Below are 21,567 nucleotides of genomic sequence, written 5' to 3'. Positions count from 1 at the left end.
CAACTGTGGGCCCCAGCCTGCAAGGTGGGGGGGCTTGTGCAGTGTCTGCAGAGTGGCCTTGTGTGGCTAGTAAGACCTAAAAATTATCTGGGTTTTGTATCATCTTCGACGTTTCCCATTGGCAAAGTACCACAGAGGGAAAAGGGTTCTGGGATTTGTAGTTTCTAGCCTCAGGAGGGCGTGGTGGTGATGTCCAGTCCACAAGAGACCAGGGACCTCTCAGGTCCAGGGCGGGGCACTGCTACAGAGTCGAAATGCAGCCTGACAACTAAATCAGAGCCCTTGGAAGAGTGTAAAGGAGAGAGGACAGGCTTGGAGTATTTAGAGCGGGATGTAGAGAGACAATATTTAAGGTAATATTTATCACCTCTCTAATATGTAGAGAGATGATATTTAAGCTATATATTGGAAAGCATAAGAATTTGTTGGGGAAGGGGATTTGCAAGGTAATGGGTCGGGCAGGATTTGGGGGATGAGCTCAGTGGGGAACTGGAGGTGGTGAGGAGTGGCAGGATGGGGATCAGGGTGCGGGAAGAGTGGCTAGGAAGCAGGCAGGCAGGCCTCAGAAGGGAAAGACTGGGGACGCCGGGGCCGGAGCATGAACGCGCTGGCAATAGGGAGTCACAGATGGCTGTTCCGTGGGAGCAGATCTTTTGGTGGCAGGAAGAGAGGATCCACGATGCTATTTATAAAGCCCTTGGAGTGGTACCAAGTGAGAGACTCACAAGGGCCTGAGGTCAGGCGGCGGAAGTAGGGGTGGTTGGCAGGAGGCAGGACCTGACCAGATGCAGGAGGCGCGGAGGGGCAGCTAGTGCATCCTGACCTCTGTCAGATTCAGGTCTTAAAAGAAACCCCAGCAGAATTCCCCATCCAGACATGATTCACTTCTCTTTTTCCTCCCGATCCCTTTCAAATCGTATATTGTATAACCCTGTTGTTTGGTGGCCCATGGCCTGTGTCTTTGTGAGACATTTTCCCGACCACCTTAGACCACAGCAGTCCCCCCAGCTCTCCAGGCCACTTGTTCCGCACTCAGCTGTTCGGAGTTCTCTGCTCCCAACCCAGGCACGGGCCTTCCGTGGTGACCCACAAACCGATGCTGGACCGAGAAAGAGAAGACACTCGTTTGCTGTAAATACCCTTCTCTGGCTTCACTCTTGCTCAAAAGCCAAATGAGAAGCTGGGATTAGGTTACCCTGTGAACTTCCCAGCCAGACTCTGAACTTGTAAATGGAACATTGCACCAAGTGTGGCTCCTTGTACGTTCTGGGCTGGCGGTTGCCCAATAGATTTTTTTTTTTTAAAGCTCTGGGCTGTTTTGAAGGGTTCTCCTCTCTAAATGTACATGTGCACTTGGGTAGGGATCGATTCCCACCTCTTGGAGCTGCAACAACAGCACAGTTACGTTCCCCTGGCTTTCCTAGGACCAAGACATGTTTGTTGAATTGGAAAACCATCTGTTCCTTGTTCGTGTTTATTTGTTGGGTGTCCTGATCCGCGCTTGATCTGGCGTGGGCCTACGTACCCCTAGCACGGTCACGGTGCTCCCTGGTAGTGTGTTTTCCAGACGGAGCCCCGGGAGCCCGCCCTTCCCCACCCCAACATACACACATTTGCTTTTTCCCAGCAGAGACTCTTCAGTCCCCTCCTTGGTGCAGGGCAGTTGCCCACAGTGGCTCATAATTTTACTCACTCACGGAGCCTCTTTTCTAGCCCATTTCCCTTCTGAACTCTGCCCAGTTAGGTTCTTCATCCTGAGCCATGGTGGGCACCCTGTTTTCTGGTAGGCGATGTTCCTCCATACGGGCTCTCCTCAACCCTGGTTTGTACATTAGACACATCTGGGGCGGTTTTATAAAAAAGACCAGTGCTCTGGCTCTGCCTTAGACTCATAAAATCAGAGCCCCGTGGGAACAGGGCCTAGGCATACATTTTTTTTTTTTTTGTAATTTAAGATTTTATTTACTTATTTGAGAGAGAGAGAGTGCATGCATGCACAGGGGCAGAGGGAGAGGGAGAGAGAATCTTAAGCAGATGTCCCCCTGAGTGCAGAGGCTCAGGCACATGACCTTGAGATCACGACCTGAGCTGAAACCCAGAGTGGTCTCTTAACCGACTGTGCCCCCCCAGGTGCCCCCAGGCATAGGTGATTTTATTTTTATATTTTTTAAGATTTTATTTATTTATTCACGAGAGACAGAGAGAGGGAGGCAGAGACACAGGCAGAGGGAGAAGCAGGCTCCATGCAGGGAGCCTGATGTGGGACTCGATCCCGGGACTCCAGGATCATGCTCTGAGCCGAAGGCAGGCGCCAAGCCGCTGAGCCACCCAGGCGTCCCGATAGGTGTTTTTTAAAAGCTCCCTAGATGATTCTGTGTGCATCCAGAGAACATCACTGTTGCACAGTGTCTCCTACTCTTATTCACCTGGTCCTCTTCTGTTGTCTTTTCTGCCCCACATTCTGCCACTTTGGTAGTCGTTCCAGCAGCGCCTGCCTTAGAATTTAGACAGGAACCCAAGGCTCTGAGCTAATAAGGAATCAAAGAGTGTTTATGGGAGGGAAGTTCAGCGCATCCTCTTGTTTTGGCAGCCGCCGACTTCCCTATGTTTCCACCGATAAACCCATTGTCTTAAAGAACCTTAAAAAAATTTGTTTTCTTGGGTTTTATTCATAAATGTCCACGTAAGCCTTGCAGCGGTTACTATTACTTCCCTTTCAGTGACTTTTGAGCAAGAGGCAGTAGGTGATGCTTAGGACAGAATCAGATCGCGACCCTGTGGGGTAGATGGAGAGGTAATGGGTACCCCTGCCTCATCGAGGAGGGTGGGGGGGGGAGGAGCACCCCACAGCCCTGACCCATGGCCACAATGCTGCTTGTGGTAGAGCCAGACCCGACGGAGCTCCGGAGGCTTTCCTTCCCTGTAGATGCTTCCTCTCCTCTCCCCTCTTTCCCGCAGCTTCCTTTTTCTGCCTCCTCCTCTCCCATCCCTTCCTGCCTCCTACCAGTTGCCTCCGCACAGGGGGAGGGGTGGGGTTGTTGGGAGAAAACTGTGAGTTTCTGTTTTGTGAAAGTTCAGCTTTAGCTTCCTTAAATTCCGGCACGAGAGCATTCCTGGAGACGCCTCCAGGGAAAAGAAGAAATCACATCTGCTTCTGTCTGTTGCTATTGTGCGTTCAACAGCATGTTATCTGTCCCCAGGAGACAGTTCAGAAGAACTGGTCAGAGGAGACCTTTGCCCCAGTGGTGATGGCCCTTTGGCGGGTCTTCGTTGGTGGTCCGAGGGCTCAGCAGGGCTGGGGGGTGAGCTCCCCCTTTTGGTCCTGCTGTACGCGTATGGGGAAGGACCCCAGACTCAGAGACAGATGCTGTGTCCTCCTCCCTGTGCTTGCCCTGCCTGGTTCAGCCCATCATCTGCTCTGTGCTTTGCAGGAAGGAGGAGACAGTCACTGTCTACCCCGCGGATGTGGTGCTCTTTGAAGGGATCCTGGCCTTCTACTCCCAGGAGGTGCGAGACCTGTTCCAGATGAAGCTTTTCGTGGACACAGATGCGGACACCCGGCTCTCCCGCAGAGGTTCGTCCTATGAGCCTCCGGTGCCCCCGGTGGGTGGCCCAGTCCAACTGAGTCAGTTCAGCCCAGGATGTCCTGCTGTTCAAACATTGGGTGACATCTGAGGAGGGATTAGTCTCTGTGGGTTTTTTTTTTGGATGATGAAAGGTTTTTGAGGTCACGGAGATGAAATAAGAAGTTTACGTTTTGGTTTCGCTGGAAAAAAGTGTGATTAAATGCCCAGTTCCTCATGGTTTTCGTAATCAAGACAGGAGCTAACTGTAGGCCATCCAGGGGCAGGAATGAATACCTAGTACCTGCAGCACGGGGCAGCCTGTCCCAGCAGCTCACTTCTCTAGCCCTTTCTTTTCCAGAAAGCTCAGTGGAAGTTTTGTCATGCTGTCCGGCCAGCTGCGGAGCAGGGTCGGTCGGTCGCTTCCTATGCAGCCCTTACTGAGGGTGTGCCTGAGTGAGTCTCTGCCTGGTGTCCTGAGGACACAGAACTGCCCTTTGCTGGGGAGTGGAGCCCATGAATTCAGCTCCGCAGGACATTGAGCAGAGCACTTGCTCCTACTAGAGGGGATCAGGAGGCTTCATGGGGGTGTGCGAGGGTGATGACGTAGACAACCCAAGAAATCACGGTGCAAATGCAGACCCACAGGGCTTGTTCTGGGAAGCAGGTGGCTGGAGTTCCTAGAAGGCTGACCAAAGAGATGCTAGACATTGCTTGGGGCAGATCATAGGGGCTGTGGCTTCCTATTTGGTCCCTGGTAGACAGGGAGAGAGCTACCGAGGGGTTTTGAGCAGGGCAAGTGAAAGGGCCTTGAGTCTCTTTTGGGGAGATGACTCTGATGGAGCAGATGGGAGTGAAGACTGCAGGTAGGGCTGCTGCAGGAGGTGGGGCTGGGCAGGGCGGGGAGGGCTGGGGAGGGACATGATGGTACAAGCAGAGTCAGAACATGACAGCCCCCACCTCCCACCCCCCCCACCCCCCGTGGGGGCCACGGCAGGGTATGGGCGAGGAAGAGAGAAAGGGAAGTGGAGGCAAGTGAGCAAGACTTCGAGTCCCCGTCGCGCATCCCCATTGCACAGAAGAGGAACGAGACCCAGGAAGTGACAAGGGTGGCTCCTAGTCACAGAGCAAATCATGGGCAGGATTTTTTAAGTTCCAGCCCTTCTGACCTCAAAGCCTGTGATGATTTCTTTTCTCGGCTCATGAAACAAATTTGTGGTTTATCCACTTAAGCCCTCTTTTTGCAAGAACTCACAAACAGAACCAGCAGAATATAGAGGAATGAGTCCCTGAGTTTTGTCCTCCCCAGGAGTAGCGTCTGCACTTGATGAGAAGTGAGTTGTGGTGACAACTTCTGCTCCTAGGTGGGGTCGGGGAGGGATAGAACTCCGCGATGGACGACAGGAGAGTGGCAGGCCCATATTCTAGTCCACAGCCTTCAGCTAGCTTTGGGACTTTGGTGGTGGCTCTTGGGACTCGTGTGACGTCCCAGGCTCGGGTTTCTTAATGGGTAATATGAAGGGGACTGGCCTGTTTTTAGGGTCGTGACTTTGGCCAGGAAAGAGCTGCATGGTCTTTTTTAATAGTCAAGGCCTGAGCCTGCCCGTCCCTCATGCATCTGCGCCAGGGCCTGGTTTATCACCTTAGTTCCTAAACCCAGGTCCTGCCTTGGTTGATCTGCTCAATGTCCCCATTACTCTGCCAAATCAGGGAGGCAGCACGATACACCCAGGTGAAAAGACTGGAGTCCCATGTACTGGACCTAAATCCTGATTTCACCATCTAGTAGAGATATGGTGACCTCGGGCAGGTTATGTCGTAACCTCTTTGTACCTGACAAATAGGGGTAATCCCACGGGTTGATTCGGTACCGACCTGTATCCCTGGGTCGTGAGGATGAGGGGCAAACGCAGGAAAAATGCCTGGTGGGGCGTTGGTTGGTAACAGTCCGCGTGTCGGATCAGAAGCCTGCTTTGCCTGAGATAGTGGACGTTCTGTTTTCCTGAGTTTCCCTCCAGGACTGGTCAGAAGCTCTGGGGGGTCACCACGTCCTCAGGAGCTGGGACGCGGGGCTGATGGCATCGTCGCGGTGCAGTCATGTTTGAGGGAGGAGGGCGCGCGAGCCGAGGTGCAGGAGGTGAGAACCAGGCTCAAGAACTACAGGATTCAGGGTCTTTGGAAATCAGACTCTCTTGGCCTGTGATTCAAACAGATCATCGTGGCGCCGATGACACAGAAGATCCCCCTCTTGCTCCCTTGTCCCGGGATCCTTGTGTGAAACCGGGGGTGGGGAGAGGGACATGAGGTGACGGCAGCACCCGTGGGGTTTCTCCGGGTCGGTCCTATCACCCCCGCATCCCCGCTGCTCCCGGGGAGGCTGCCGCTTTTCCTCGCAGACCTTCTGTCTTCTCGTGTCACCTGCTGGCGAGTCCCTTCCGTGGTGGACTTGGCAGGGCCTCTCCACATGCTGTTTCTACAAATTCATTCTCTGCCCACGTAGGACAAAAACCATGCCTGGCATGTGCTTTGTGGGAAGGGAGGGTGGGTTCGTCAGGAGCAGCCGCTGGGCAGAAGAAGTTCCTGCAGACTTGGTTGGGGTCCCGCTTTTACCCCCACCGCATGTCCTGCTTCCTGGCCCTGCGACCCCTGGGGTCAGGATCCCAGGACTCCTCCGTGTGGGGCCATGCAGCCTTGGAAAGACTGACCTCCATCCCCTGGGAACCCCTCGTACTGCGGGGGTATTGGCTTCTTCCAGCTTTCACCGTCCCTCCGTGTGTGTTATGTACTCTAACCCACCCTCAAATTCGGGGGCCGGGAAGAATTGAGGGGGCCACGGAGGGCTGACCCCTGCCCTCTCCCCTGCTCTAGTTCTGTGTCCTGTTCCCACAGCGTCAGGGCTGCAGTGGACCTTGGGACAGTCTGTTGTGTTCACTACGGCAACACGTTTCCTTGACTAGTTTTCAAAGTGAATCAATCGACTGAGCCATGGAGGAATTGTAATTTAGTCCGGGTCCTTCTAGATCTCGTCCTTGGCTTTGGCTGACCAGAGGAGCCCTGGTGGCTTTGGAAGGGCGGCCGTGGAAGCCAAGCCGGGAAGGTGGGCAGACGGGTTGTTTCCTGCCCTTTACCCCCTCTTCGGAACGGGCCTTTCCTTTCCGAGCAAATGTGCCGAGTCAGAGTGATGACCAGGGTTTCGAGTCCCTGGAGTTCCTGGGTTGTGCCAAGACCCTGTTGAGTCAGTCCTTGGCTTGGCCCTGTTTCCTGACTCGGCCTGAGGAGCGGGGCACTGGGGAGACTGGGGAGCAGTGACCTGTCTGGCCTTGTGCTGTCCCGACCCAGCTCAGGAGGGGTCTCAGGGTGCTGAACGTGATGACTTGGTGGAAGGCTCTTGGGGAGCAGAGGTGGGTGATGCCTTTTGCTTTTGCACATTCCCAGCATCTGGGCAGCATTCTCACCCATTTCCTGTTTCCTTTTCTGGGGTAGAAACTGTGGGTGGCTCCTCTCTGTCCCGTTTCTCCCTCTCCCCTGCGTCTTCCCACGTGTTGGAGCGCCGCAAGACCTCCCCTCCCTCAGCTCTCAGCTGGGTCTGACCTGCCCCCCTGAGCCCACCTGAGCTCACCTGAGCCCACCTGAGCCCACCTGAGCACACCGATGCTGCCCTCCCAGGAGTCTGCTCTGTCAGGGAGCCATCGCTCCCTAGAAGCTTCCCAGATTCTGTTACACCATAACCCATGGTAGGAGCTCAGGTTGATGAACGCACACGATGCACCAGCCACGGTACTGAGGTTTTCTGTACGTCTCCCTGTTTTCCTGACCTTATGAGGAAGTCTCTGTATCATGTCTCTGTTTTACAGTTAAGGAAAATGAGATTTGCAGAGGTCGAATAACCTGTCTAAGGTCACAGAGGTAAGAGGGAGGGGTCAGGATTCAAATCCAGCTCCGTTCTGCCTGCCGTGCTCTCCGTGGTGGCCCCAGGGGTCGCCGTGGGCCCCCAGAGCCGACTCTGTGTGACTCTCCCCTCCGCAGTGGCGTGGCCCGTGAAGCTCTCGGGTCTGCGGGTCACCAGGGAGCCGCGGGCCTGGGCTCAGGGCAGTAGCAGAGCTACGTGAGAGGCCGTGTGCCCGTGTGTGCGTGCTGGACAAAGGTTCCCGTGCTGCCAGAGCCATCAGCACTTGTGTGAAAAGCGTGTCCTGTGAAACAAGCACATCAGGCCTCTGCAGGACTTCTGAGGAAAGGCTGCCTAAGTGTGGGCAGGCCTGTGTTTGTTTTTTTCCCTGGTCCTGATACCCTTTGCCCTGGCTTCCTTTTTTTTTTGCTTTGTACTTTATCTGGAGACGTGAAGAATTGGAGGCCACACTGGCTGTGTGTTTTGGCTGAGGGGAGCTCGGTGGCCGGCGTGCCAAGGGCCCTGGAGGCCTGTGGGGCTGAGCCACGTGGCGGCTCTTCGGCCTCCTTGGCCACGTCTCCCTGGCCCAGCTGCCGGGCCCCGCCTCAGAATGCCTGAGAACACCATCTCCTGGCTCGGGGAGGCACCGCCGCTAGCCTGGGCTGCGAGGCAAGTCCTGACCCTTGATCAGCGACCAGCCAACCCTCTGATGACCCGGGCTCATCAGAGCAGAGCAATCTCCCTGTAGATTGAGGAGCTGCTAGAGGAGTCACTGCTATGGCACTGTCACCTGACCCTCTGGAATGTGGTCTTCCTGACAGTCTTCTAGTCGTCTGAGCTCCCAGGTCCCTGCCAGCCCGAGTCCTAATCACAGGCACCTCCCTCCTTCCTGCCCCTGCCTGCACAGGTGCACGCGCACGTGAAGCACACAATCACCTAGAGACACGGCTTTCCAGAAATTCACCCACAGGCATTCCCTGGTTTGTTTGCAGTGAGTTTCCTCCCACACTGACGCCAGAACCTATGGTCTCGAGGAGCCCAGGGGCCTTCCTGAGTGGTTATTGATGGACAGGGTTCCCCTTTGGGGTGGGAGGTGGAAGATTGAGCGGCTGTGGTACTAAGGTTCACAAAACATCTGTAGGGAGGGGTGTTTTGACTGAGAGAATCTCCTCCCAAACTCTCATTACCCAGTTTGGGGGAGAAATTGAGGCTCAGGGCAGTTAGCGTAGAGTGGCCGAGCCAGGACTCCAGTCCCTTCAGTGGTGGTCAGACCCTTTTCTGTTTTTATGTTTTGTTTTGTTTGACAAGAGGCTCTATTAAAATAATGAAGGTGATGCAAGCCCCTGAACCACTGCCCCAGAGGAAGAAGGTGGAAGATGGTGAGCGTGGACCCATCCAGGTGGCCCTACACCTCCAGCTCACCGTTTCCAACACCGTGGTGTGGTCATCTTTCACCTAAGTGGTGTTCTGCTCGCAATCCTCTGTGCTTGGGGTTAGCAGGAATGGCTGACCACAGCTGGACCCTCTGCCTGCCCTCCACCCCGTAGGGGCTGAAATGTGGGGGGGAGCCAGGCGCAATCAGGTGGCACGTCGGCAGTAGGTCGGCACACAGGTAAGTAAGTGCAAGGGGACGGCACCCAGGTGAGCAGGGGGCCTTTGCCAGGGAGCCCCACTGCCTCTCTGGGCCCCGTCTATTTCCCGTTCTAAGCTCTGCAGGAATGTCCTGCTTTTTATGTTGTGTCACACTGACATTTTATTTGGGTCAAATGCTGCTGGAAGCCAGGAGAGACTCTTGGCTTGGGCCAGACAGAGATCGTTTGGTCAGAGCCAAATTTGACTATAGCCATAAAAATGTAACATGTTTTTCTTGAAGCTGCTGCTGACCTGCTCTTGGTCAAGTCTCTCAGGAATCCGGCTTGTGAATCATCCATCCAGAGTAATTGTGGCGTCCATGTGAGCCGGGTCTGCCTCACGGAAGGCGGACACGTGTTGGCTCATGCACCATTTTCTTGATTCTTGTTTTTCCTTTTCTTATAGTATTAAGGGACATCAGCGAAAGAGGGAGGGACCTTGAGCAGATTTTATCCCAGTACATTACGTTCGTCAAGCCTGCCTTTGAGGAATTCTGCTTGCCAGTGAGTTGTGTCCTTGGTTTTGTTTTTTGTTGAATTTAGAATTTAAAACTTAACCCGTACAAATAAAGGTATATAAGTTGACGGAGCCCCCCAGCCTGGATTTCATTCCTCTCCGAGGGATCCTCTGACCTCCAGTCCCACGGAAGGGCGGACTTTGGGGCTTTGTGTGCTGCCCAGGGTGTTCTCTAGGAGCTGTAGGCCATCATCTCTGGCAGAGTGGTCCCTCGGGGGGCCTGCTGTCTGACTCCAGCGAGCTCTGCGCCCCTTGCTTGGTGGGCTCAAGCTGTGACCGTGCGCCATCTCTAAGCAGAGGCTCGGCCATCTGGGTCTTCCAAAGGTCTGTGATGGTTGCAGTATTTGTGCATGCAGAGGGCTTCTGAACCTCTTCCGCCACCGCGTGGAGCCTCCCTTTGAGCTTGTCTTTGGGGCCTGTGTAAGTTCCCATATGGGAAGCGTCCCGCCATGCTGGAATAAGCTTCCATACCTCTGCCCTGGCAACAGACTCCTCCTTCCTCCAGTGGCAGCTAGGAACTCTCTGGGGAGGTGGCTTCAGGGAAGGAAGGTTGGGGATATGGGGAGTTTTTAGCTTTCAGCGAATCATCCCACAGCACAGGAAAAACTCTGAGCTTCATGGGGATAGGCAGGTGAATGTTGAGGGGCACCAGGGTGTGGAGTGGGGGAGGGGGGACTGGTAGAGGAAGAAGTAGGAGATGATGTCGTCTGAGAAGAAGCATTTAACTCAAGAGACGCCTGCACCCGTGTCTTGTGTGTGTCTTCACCAGGTCGACTCCCTAACGATTTATAATTCAGCTCTGAGAGAAAGCAGGGAGACATGGGGACTTAGCCCGAGCTTGGGCGATCTCTTCTGGGGGACTGGAATCCTAGGGCATCGAGGCATGGGGATTTCTCGGGTTCTCATTGTAATTAACGTCTTGCTTTCTCCTGGAAAAGTTTGATCTCAAACTGTGTGTTCCTTCAAGTCTGTGAGTAGGTTTTGCGTCAAACCAGACCAGACTTTTGTTTCCTATCGGGGACAGGTGGACTTTCTGAGTCAGCCTGAATCACGCCGATGCCCTGCTCATTCCCCTGGAGAGCGCTGGGTCACAGGATTAGGTTTCTGGGCAGAGGGCAGAGGATAGCTGAGGAGCCAGGAAATTCTATCCTTCCATCTATCTATCTTCTCCTGCTCTTTTGAACTTAGGTAAACTTATGATTGGGCATAAATGAGCGTTAACTGCCAATTCTCTGCTGATTAACTTAATTATCATGGAGCTTAGAATTCTGCATATTTTCTGGGTGCTTTCTCCTTGTCCCCACAGTCCAGCCCCTCTGTGCTCGGGGAAGATCAGGTCACTCCTGCATAAGCCAGGAGTTTGGATCCGATCAACAGTCTGCCTGGTTCAGGTTGGATTTGGGCCTGACACAGCTACATTCGAACGGTTTTGGTATAGAAGATGCCCACGTTCTGAAGACAGTTTTTATTTGGTCTCCTTCTAAATGTGGGTCATATACCAGAACACAGTTATTTGTAAACTGGTCCACAAAAATCTCAGTAAAATAAGAAAATGCAAAAGGGAATGTATCTAATTGTGGCTTTTGTTTTTGTTTTATTTTTTTATTTTTATTATTTTTTTTTAAGATTTTATTTATTTATTCATGAGAATACACAGAGAGGAGAGAGAGAGGCAGAGACACAGGCAGAGGGAGAAGCAGGCTCCATGCAGGGAGCCCGACGTGGGACTCGATCCTGGGTCTCCAGGATCACGCCCTGAGCTGTAGGCGGCGCTAAACCACTGAGCCACCAGGGCTGCCCTTGTTTTTGTTTTAAAGTGGGATCCCAGAGCTGATGAAAATGGTCATCAGTGGGGGTCGTCTTTTCTGGGTTTGTTTACCCTTTATTTATTTATTTACTTATTTACTTACTTATTTATTTTTAAAAGATTTTATTTATTCATGAGAGAGAGAGAGAGAGGCAGAGACATAGGCAGAGGGAGAAGCAGGCTCCATGCAGGGAGCCCGACTGTGGGACTCGATCCCAGGACTCCAGGATCACGCTCTATACCAAAGGCAGGCGCTAAACCACTGAGCCACCCAGGGATCCCCTTTACCCTTGCTTTAGGATCAGTGGTGTCACCTTTCAGACTGTGTGTAGAAGTCCGAGGTGAACCACATCCCTTTTAAATTTGGGTTTTTCTAATTCACATTTTTCTTAGTAGAGAGGGCGCAGTTATGAGTTGGGTTTGAAAGACCACGTTCTCTGTGCAGGCCAGAGCTTGAACAGTATTAAAACATTAATAATGAAAAATCAAGAGATTGATTTATTGTAATTTAGATAAAGGGGGTGAAAAATATTATGCTCGCAGCCTCAAGCTGCCGCTTTCTGGGGTCAGTGGTAGGAAGGCTGACCTCTCTCCTCATAACCCCTCAACAGGGACTTGGGCCGCTTTCTCTGGAACTCCTCTTTAATGCCTTGTGACTATCTTTCTCCACAGACCAAGAAATACGCTGATGTGATCATTCCGAGAGGTGTAGATAACCTCGGTGAGTCCTGGTGGGGGGTCATCCCATGGGGCATGACTTCTACCCTATGTCAGTCATACTTGGGGCAGGATGTGGTGACCAAAGTAGGCTCCATGGACAGTGGCTGAACCACTGTTGGTTTGCTCTTGGGGGCCAGAAAGGAATTTCTGCCTACACGTTTGGCCTTGGGAAGAGGCCCCCATGCATACGTGCATAGTGACAAACAGGAACTCGTGCTTCTCCAGCAGAAAGCATAGGGCTGGAGATTGTCCTTGGCTGTCACTCCCAGCGATGACCCCCCGAGGCCTTGCATCCAAGGCCACCCTTTAGCAAAAGTACATTTTCATCTTGATTTAGAATGACCTGCCATCAAGATAGCCCTTCTGAAAGGGAGCTGGTTGCGTTTATTTATCTATTTATAGGTTTTGGCTGGTCTGAGAAGTAGGGGTACTTCTGGATTTCTCATTCTCCTTTTAATAAATTTCAACATTCCTCCGCTTAAACAGTTAATTTTTTTGGCTAAACCATTTGGTGTCCATCGTAGCGATGAATATATTTCATGGTGTCTTCTTTTTTTAATTTTTTAAAAAAGATTTCGTTAATATATTAATTTTAGAGAGAGAGAGAATCTCAAGCAGGCCGTATACTTTATATTTCTAATGCTGAGAACAGAGAGCCCCATATCACATTTTCCTTGGAGGAAAGAGCTTTCTTCTGCAGGGGTCAGTCTACTTGGGACTTGGGGGGGCGGTGCTGATGGGTCCCCTGGTGGAAGGCTGGTCCCCCCCCTGCACCATCTCTAACGTGGCCGCTCTGTGCCCCACAGTGGCCATCAACCTCATTGTGCAGCACATTCAGGACATCCTGAACGGAGGGCTCTCCAAACGGCAGACCAATGGCTATCTCAACGGCTACATCCCTTCACGCAAGAGGCAGTCGTCGGAGTCCAGCAGCCGGCCGCATTGACCCCTGTCTCCTTCAGACCTGGCCCCTACCTTCAAGAGACCGGAGGAGGGATCAAGAGGCTCTGTTCATCCGTACATGTGGTTTCCTATGACATTTGCTGTATTTAAGAAAACACCATGGAGATGACATGCCTTTGTTTTTCCTTTTTTTTTTTTTTTTTTTTGTGCTTTGGAGCGGCGAAACGAAATCGAATTTGACCCTGAGCTTAAATGACAAACTGTGCCAACTACTACTGGTGATGCCTAATTATGAATCCAACGTGTAACCAGTTATAAATACATACATATATATATATAAAAGGATCTATTTTTGTGTAAATGTACAAATACTGTAAAGCTGTTTGCTGTAAGTATTGTGCAGGAGGGCCTGTATTTGAGTGTTTGGGACTCGAGCTGGAGTCTCACCGAGAGGCCGTTGCTGCCGTGTTCCGGGGGTGGGGTGGGATGGGGCTCAGGCTCAGGCAGGGGTGTGGGGGGAGGCGGGCAGCGGAGGAAGGGAGGCGCATCTCACGGCTGTAGTGCCTCTGCAGCTGGAGGACGGTGGAGTCGGGAGCCTTGGTTGCCCCTCCCCTGCCAGATGCCACCTTCTTGGAGCTGGAACTTAATGGTGTGTCGACAAGAGATACTCTTTCCTTTTTCCTTTTCTTTTCTCTGCTTTTCTTCTTCTTCTCCTTTTTTAATTGTTTTAATTTTTTTGAGTTGAAATTAGGCAAGACCTCAGCTCAAAAATCAAACTCAGGGAAGAGGCCCACTGAGGAGAACAAGTCTTCTGTGTTTTCTCCTTGCCCGCTGCCCCACCTCTGGCTGCCCGGGTCGCTCCCGCCCCTCCCTCCCTCCGTCCACTTCTCAGCGTCTCCAGAAGCCAGAGCTGCCTCTCCCTCCTTCCCCGACAAGGATCTATCTGATGGGCTCGTTTCCCAGTAAGATGGGGAAGGAGAGAGTAGAATGGGACCTGCCGTGGTGTCCGAGGAAACACTGGCTCCCCCTGCCTCCCAGGGAAGTCCTCCAGCAGAGTCCTTGGGCCTTGCTCCGCAGGTGGCCTCTGAAGTCTGGGCTTCTGGGCTTCGGCTGGGGACTTCTGCTGGCAGAAGGACGGCTGGCGACCACCCTTCACAGGGTGGTGAGGGCCCTGCCCGTGCGGGGAGTGAGTGTGAGTTTCTGTTTGCCCAGACGCAGGGACTGGTGGCCGGATGGTCCCTAGCAGCGGCCCGGCGGGCTGACATAGGCCATAGTTACGGGGTTAGAGACACCCACCTGTCCTGAGGGCTCCCTCTCCGGGAGAGGTACAGATGCCTGCAGATCCTTGGGGGAGGAGGTGGGACCAGGCGAGCCCTCGCAGGTATGACGCTAGGGTCCTCAAGCCTCCGCTTTTAACTGCAGATGAGCCAGAGGCTTTCATTTCTTGGTTGACCATGTCTGTGCCCTCCAGGCCAGGTTGGCAGCTGCCCCACGGGGGCTGCCGGCACCCGAAACGTTTTGGGGAACCTTCTCCCTCCATTGCTTTCCTAGCCCACTGGAGCCTTTCAGGAAAACCTGACACTGCTACTCTCGAGTCACACCGAACTGTCCCTCTGACCTAGTGACCTCCACCTTTGGTCCCCCTTTTCTGGACTCCATTCAGCTCTCACTCTGTTTGGCTGTTTCAAACAGTCAAATCCCCTCCCCCGCAGAGCCTCCCCCACCCGAGACTTTCAGGAGACGGCTGCGGGCTCTGCGGGGAGCTCCCTGTGGCAGCCGCTGCCCACTCGGAGCACGGGGAGGCTCCCGAGGTGCCTCCATCTAAGGCCGGTCAGCTCACCGGGTTGAATACGTTCTGGAAAGTTTCAGAACCAGTATTCTCTTTGTCGTCGTGCCCTGTATGGTTCTAAGATGAAGGGTGGGTGGCAGGCTTGGGTTAGGATCCTGAGGACCCAAGGCCTGTGGCCTTGCTGGGGCCTCCCTGTGCTCAGGGGCAGCCCACCCCCGTCTGGGGGAGCCTTGGCCTTTCGGTGGGTAGCTCATTCGACTGTACTTGAAGCTCCCAGGTGCCAAACCATTTAGTGCCTTGGCTGTCTGTCCCACTGCCTTGGAAGATGGAGTCTTCTCATCTCTGAGCCTTGACGTCCTTAGCTGCTTCCTCATCTACCTGTGGTGTTGGGACCAAGCCTCCAGTGTCTCTGAGTAGCCCAGTTCTTGCTGGGAAATGGCTCGAGGGCTGCCTGGCCTCCGGGGAAAACCATCACCCATGATTCTTGGTGGCTTGGCTTGGGGCACCGGGCTGTGCCTACTGGGCAGCGCCGGCAACTCCCTCGGTTCTGTGATACACTGTCTGGAGCAAGGAAGGGATGAGCAGCTCTGCCCCCGTGTGGCCACCCCAGCATTCAGCTAACTCTCTGAACTTGAGCTTTCTATATGACAAATCCTGGGCTTGGTATTTTGAGAGTCACTAGTTCTCTGGTTCCACTGGAGAGTCAGGGGTAGGCTCCTTAGACCAGACACCGTGACCCTAGGCCAGAAACCATGACCCGAGTGCTCTGGGTCCCCTCTGTGGTCCAGGGGGGAGGTACCGACAAGCTGGACGGGGTAATGTTGGCCACGTGTGCATGGGAGTCCTGTGGCTTCAAAGCTGCCCAATGGTGCTTGCTTCTCCCCCACACCCCACCCCCCGGCCCAGGCATGACCCACAGACCCAAGTGTTTTGGGGAACAAGCATCCAAGCTTTGTGTCCTGGGAAGGCCTGCCCTCATAACTCTTTCATGCTAATGGAACTTGTGCTGACCCGGGTTTCTTTTTCTTGGGCAGCCTGAGGCCGATAGGGGCAGAGAGACTGTTGGAGTCTGTATGAGGAGCCCACAAGTGTTTGGACCCGAGGAGGTGAAATTGGTTTGCAGTGAATAGGATGGACCCTCGAGGCGGTTAGACAAGGGGATCCCTGAAGAACAGGACAGGGGAGGTCGCCAGGGAAGGTCTCCAGTTCATCCTCCAGAGCCAGAGGTTCTGGCGACAACTTGCTCTGGTCTTGGCTGCCCAGTGGTCACGTGGATGCTGCTGCCCTCCTCCTGGGCTCGGCAGCGAACACTTGTCTCTGTGCCCAGGGCAGATTGCCAGTCTCTCGTTAGGCCACTAGGTCAGGCTGGAGGCTCCTCAGAGCGGTTGGGAAGCAAGAGGGATGGGAGCCCAGTCAGTTTGTGTATCACCTTTGCTGTCCTTGTTCAGCACCCTTGATGTGTGCTAACACCTAAAGGCTGGCAGAGGGAAGGGCAGCGTTTTCTTCTGTTCTGGAGTCTCACCCCTGCCAGTCAGTGAGTCCAGCACCAGGGACCCATGCTGGGTTAGGCAGGCTAGGGCAGGTTCTGGATTGCAGGGCTGTGCTTCTGGGAAGGACTGCCTGGATTTCCCTAACTGTCCTTCACCCTACCTCAGGGTGGGGTGGGGTGGGGGGAACAGGCCTGGTGTGCAGTACAAGGCAGAGGACAGGCTGGGGAGAGCAGTGGGGTCGGTGTGGAGTTCAGAGTCCCCTTTAATCTTTTGGGGCCCCGTGCTGCCCTCCTTACTAGGCCAGGTGGCTGGTGTTCCAGTTCAGCTTCCTTGCTGCTCTTAGAGGTGGTGAGGGCATAGCTGGTCCTGCCTCAGGAACAGGGTGAGTAGCTAAATAGAGATGTAGGCTTTTTTTCTTTCTTTCAGATGCTTGCTCTTCTCCTTTTCTTTCTACCACCCTGCCTTTACTGTTAGTAGCTACAAAAATGACCACATACTATGTACTTTGCTGTAAATAAAGACTGAACAACAACAAAAGAGCCAATTCTTGTCTCCTTTGTGGTGTTTGGGCAGGAGGAGCAGTGACTGAGGCCAGTGGGCGTGAGGGCTCAGCAGCTCAGTGGATGTGACCATGCACGCAGCCTGCTATCCCTAAGCCTTGCAGCCCTGGGCTGGACCCCAGACCTCAGCCTGGAATGCTGGTGAGACGTGCCCCTGTGCATTTCTCTTCTGTCCCTGTCTCTGTCCCCGAAAGCCAGGGCCAAGGTTTCTGGGAAGCTTTGGATCTCTGGAATGTTCCAGCCCTGCATCATGCAGCTATTGCCAGCTCCTCCGTCACTGCCTGCCCTGAGCCATTCACCACTCCTTCCCTCACCTCCCACACTGAAACCCCCAGCAACCTTCTAAATGAAGAAAACTTGATGGGAGTGGGTGGAGGAAGTTTACATTACGACTTCAGGAGAACTCACATGTGCATGTGTGTGTGATTGCCCTGAATATATAGCAATCGATGCAGACATTCATCTCCCTGTTTTAAAGATTTTATTTATTTGAGAGAGAGAATGTGCCAGTGTGAGCCAGGGGATGGGCGGGGGGCGGGGGGGGGGCGCGGAGAGAATCTCCAGCAGCCCCCCACTGCTGAGCACAGAACCTGCCTGAGTCCAAGCTGGATCCCAAGACCTCAGATCATGATCTGAGGGGAACCAAGAGTCAGGCTCTACCGACTGAGCCACTTAGGCCTCCCCTACATCTTGTTTTTTAAAGACCTAGGTCACCCACCACCAGAGACAGTCAAATAATTGGCTTTTGTGCCCTTCCTAGCCACCAGACCCCCACGGCCTCTCGGCTTCCATCCCTTTACCACTGCCTCCCAGGCAGCAAGTCACCCTCATTTACGTGCCGTGAAAATTAATAAAGGGAAACCACGCTAGAATCAGGAGTTAGGAGGTCCCGCGGGGTGCTCTCGCCCCCTCCCCACGAACCCCTCCTCGTCAATGGCAAATCTCACAGCAGAGGACCTGGTGCTGGGATGCTACTTGACCATCGGATTGGAGGAAGAAAGGCTTACTTTCTCTCCAGCCAGCAACAGCCCAGCCAATGAGAGGCCGGCAACCGCCCAGCCAATGAGAGGCCGGCACAACTTAGCCAATGAGAAGCCACTATACTTCCCACCCCCAGTTTTCTCCAATGGGCTTGCTCGTAACAGCCGTCCACATCCCCTTCCCCCTATAAAAGCCCGTACCTCTCATTTGCTTCGCGGTGGTGCCTCAGGTTTTGCCCTGATTGGGTCCTTGCGCTTTGCAGGTCTTTGCTCTTCCCAAATAAACCCATCTTTTGCCAGTAAAATAACTGGCGGTTCTATTTTGAAGGTCAACAGCGCAGAGCCACTCTGCTGTTTCCAGACACTTGTTTGAGTGATACGTGCAAAGCCATCGAGGAATGTAGCAGATCCGAGGGGACTGTCATTTAAGAGGATCCACGCTCAGAAGGCTGCTGTGTTTTTAAATAACAGGTGCTTCTGCAAGAGCTGGTATTATCGTCCAGCATGATCGTCATCTTCAGACCTGGGAAGACGCGAGCCGTCACGGACCAGGTGCCGGGCCTGCTGTCGCACAGGTAGTGGTTGTGCAAAACTGGCTTAGCCCTGTTTCCCTTTGCGTCGCTCTCCACCGCCTCGGACCTCGGTGGACCACCTCTCGAGCTTTGCTTGGGGCCCAGCTCATTTCCCCCATTCCAGTCCTGCTCCCTTGTAGGCGGAGGGACAGTGGGGACAGGCCAGTGAGGCCCTTGGCAAGTTCTCTTTGTCTCCCCGCCCTCTGTCATAACATCCTCCCATCCAACCTCCTGCCCCACAGCTTGCAGACTCCCGTTTGACTAGTGCTCTTGAATCAAACCCCTTCCTCTGTTCAGATGAAAATAACCCGGTTAGAACCTGCTTAAAGACTCTACGGAAGGGAGAGGGGTGGAGAAGGGGACCTGGGGGTTTGGGAAGGTTTGCTTTGAGAGGCATTCCTATCATCATCTGCTGATGGAACGTGTTTAGAATTTTTTAAAAAGATTTTATTGTTTAAACAAATATTTAGAAATATTTTTTAAAAGATTTTATTTATTTATTTATTCATGAGAGAGAGAGAGAGAGAGAGAGGGTCAGAGACACAGGCTCCATGTAGGGAGCCTGACATGGGACTCGATCCCAGGACCGCAGAATCCTGCCCTGAGCCGGAGGCAGACGTTCAATCGCTGAGCCACCCAGGCATCCCAGAATTTTTTTTTTTAATTATTTGAGAGACCAAAAGCACGGGTGCAGGTGTGGTGGGAGGGGCAGGAAGGAGGGAGAGAATCTCAAGCAGTGTTCGCTGGAGTGTGGAGCTCAACAGGGGGCTCCATCTCACCACCCTGAGATCATGACCTGAGCCAAAATCAACAGTCGGAGGGTCGCTTAACCCACTGAGCCACCCAGGTGCCCCGTTTTGTTGTTGTTGTTGTTGTTGTTGTTTAAGGTTTCTATTTTTGAAGCTGAGTTTAAACAGATGGCTTGCTAGGATGAACTTAACCTAGAATGAAGTTAACTCACTGGCTAAATCTTGGGCTATGCCTGTATATATACTTAAAAAAATAGAATTTATTTATTTATTCATGGGAGACACAGAGAGAGAGGCAGAGACAGGAAGAGGGAGAAGCAGGCTCCATGCAGGGAGCCCGATGTGGGACTCGATCCCAGGACTCCAGGATCAGGCCCTGAGCCAAAGACAGATGCTCAACTGCTGAGCCACCCAGGCATCCCTGTATATACACTTAAAGAAAAAAAAAAAAAATATATATATATATATCCCTTCCCCCCAATCAACTGTGAACCTGAAATAATAGAGCCAAATGAATCAGCTTGAGTTAGGACTAAACCCAGACATAGATTCTCAATTAAACCAGTGAAGATGGGATCCCTGGGTGGCGCAGCGGTTTGGCGCCTGCCTTTGGCCCAGGGCGCGATCCTGGAGACCCGGGATCGAATCCCACATCGGGCTCCCGGTGCATGGAGCCTGCTTCTCCCTCTGCCTATGTCTCTGCCTCTCTCTCTTTCTCTCTCTGTGACTATCATAAATAAATAAAAATTAAAAAAAATAAAAATAAAAATAAACCAGTGAAGATGAGGGGCCGGAGAACATGAAGCTGCCTGGCACGAACACTGTCCTACAGTCCAGCCCCTGCTCAGCGTTCCACTCTGATACTGAGGGTCCATTTGGGCTACATCATTGCCTCCTCTGATGTGTTGCAGGATGACAAGGGCATGGGGTTCAATGCAGTATTTGTTGAGCACTGGCTGTCCGCAGCCAAGGAAAGCCAGTGTGGCCTCTGCCTTCATTTTTTTTTTTTTAAGATTTTATTAATTTCTGATAGACATAGAGAGGGGCAGAGACACAGGCAGAGGGAGAGGCAGGCTCCATGCAGGGAGCCCGACGTGGGACTCGCTCGATCCTGGGGCTCCAGGATCACACCCTGGGCCAAAGGCAGGCGCTAAGCCACTGAGCCACCCAGGGATCCCCTGGCCTCTGCCTTCAAATCTCACGTGTCTCTGGGGGTTTTCTACCGAAACCCCAGGATTCTCTCATGTGAGGTAATAGCAGCTATGGAGGTTTCAAGATTCCTCTTTATTGTTCTTTCTTTTTTAGTTCGCGAAATTTCCGACGTTCATGGCAATACTTCCTTCGGACCTTTCCAGCCTTCTGTACACCTTCATTTTGCTTCCGCCCTCCTGCAAGGCATGCAAGGCATGCGATCCTGCCCTGGCTTCACTGCGGAGGGAAGGGGTTTGACCCAAAGCTGCTGGGAAGGAGGCACCCTGCCAGGTGAGGCTGTCTGGTGCGTGTCTGCCATCTAGCGGAGGGATCCGGATCGCGACAGGAGGGTGGCCTTGGTGTGGCTGGGCTGCTGTCCTTCGCTTGGCTTCTGCGGTTCTAAGAGAGTTGTCAGAGTGCCCCAGACGTCTGACTGCTGATGTGATTTCTCTTTTGTTCCTTCCTGGAAGGTCTTTATGAGAGCCTTCATTAGGGCCCATCAGAAATGACCCTCTTGGTTTCCCTATTGCCAAGAAGAACCTAAGTGGTTCTCCAAGCTGGTCATCACAGTCCGTGGGGGCTTGTTGAAATGATCGCTGTGATCCATTCCTGGGAGTTCTGATTCTGTAGGTCTAGGGAGAAGACCTTCTATAACAAACTGTGCAGGTGAATCAGATGCATAGGCAGGGCTGGAACCTGGGGTCCTTGTGTATCTCATCATACAGAACATTTGGATCCGTGGTGTTCATTGCACTGGGTGGGGGGGAGGACTTTCTCCTGGAAATGTCACCTGTGCTGTAAGGCTCTTCTCTGCCTGTGTGGGGACTGGAAAGAAGGTTTGAGTCTGCTCTTAAGCCCATTCAAGCCCAGCACTGCCCTCTCAGGTTGCAAGACCCACCCCTACCCTAGCATAGATGCTAAACTATGGCTGCCCCAGATGAGTTCCTTAGGATGTCCTCAGGGGTGGGCAAGGAGTCATCTTCAAGCAGGTTTTAGTTATGGTACCCTTCATGACATCTTTTCTGAATCTTAATAGAGAAAACAGAAATGTGGTTAAAGTTGGCAAGAGGGCATCTCCCTTGAGAATTCTGAGTTTTCTTGTTAACATGAATCTAAGCCCTTCATTTTTACAGCTGAGGAAAACAGGGTCCAGAGGCAAAGTGAATGGATCAGGATCCTACTACCTGGGCACTAGGTCTGCCGTGGACT

The 21,567-nt window shown here is 53.0% G+C and overlaps 1 protein-coding gene across 2 annotated transcripts in view; it reads left to right on the top strand.

Annotated features, from left to right (window-relative positions):
* UCK2 (uridine-cytidine kinase 2) overlaps positions 1–16,850 on the top strand; it is an 80,172-nt gene extending 63,322 nt beyond the window's left edge. For both annotated transcript variants that reach the window (XM_049106912.1, XM_025420923.3), the window contains exons 4-7: positions 3,432–3,574; positions 9,487–9,584; positions 12,077–12,125; positions 12,931–16,850. In XM_049106912.1, the coding sequence (XP_048962869.1) occupies positions 3,432–3,574; positions 9,487–9,584; positions 12,077–12,125; positions 12,931–13,070 (430 nt within the window). In that variant the 3' untranslated portion in view covers positions 13,071–16,850. The remainder of the gene's footprint in view (positions 1–3,431; positions 3,575–9,486; positions 9,585–12,076; positions 12,126–12,930) is intronic.
* Positions 16,851–21,567: the final 4,717 nt, after the last annotated feature.

The sequence above is a fragment of the Canis lupus genome, chromosome 38 (assembly GCF_003254725.2).
Source record: "Canis lupus dingo isolate Sandy chromosome 38, ASM325472v2, whole genome shotgun sequence".
Lineage (NCBI taxonomy): Eukaryota > Metazoa > Chordata > Mammalia > Carnivora > Canidae > Canis > Canis lupus.
Note: the sequence above shows the minus strand (reverse complement) of the source record. Positions and strands in the feature narration are given on the sequence as shown.